At 49.8% G+C, this 303-nt stretch overlaps 1 protein-coding gene across 1 annotated transcript; it reads left to right on the forward strand.

The window, feature by feature from the left end:
• Positions 1–63: 63 nt before the first annotated feature.
• On the forward strand, positions 64–288 carry T265_16368 (hypothetical protein; the record flags this gene model as incomplete). Its single annotated transcript, XM_009179995.1, has 1 exon — positions 64–288. A coding segment is annotated over one exon (225 nt), but the record flags the coding sequence as incomplete, so codon positions are not given.
• Between the last annotated feature and the right edge of the window lie 15 nt (positions 289–303).

Genomic DNA, 303 nt, shown 5'->3' on the forward strand with positions numbered 1-303 from the left:
AACTTTGGTCGTGCGGTAGTGAAGCATCAGTGTTTGGGCAGTGGTGTTATACTACCGATGATAATGCGTACCGGATACGGAAAGAAACAAAAAACCGCGCGTGTTGAAGATTACGCGATACAGTTACGTCAACCGCAGGCGCAGTTTCTGCTTCCTCAGCGTCTACCAGCCATGAGCCTCCTTATCACCAAGCCTGATTTCTGGACCAACAACCGTGCATCCAAACGTCCAGATCGCCTGGAAACCCCAGAACGTCTAACTCATTTACACCAGCTAACCCTGAATCCGGTAAACTTCACGGGA

The sequence above is a fragment of the Opisthorchis viverrini genome, assembly GCF_000715545.1.
Source record: "Opisthorchis viverrini unplaced genomic scaffold scaffold33651, whole genome shotgun sequence".
Taxonomy (NCBI): Eukaryota; Metazoa; Platyhelminthes; class Trematoda; order Opisthorchiida; family Opisthorchiidae; genus Opisthorchis; species Opisthorchis viverrini.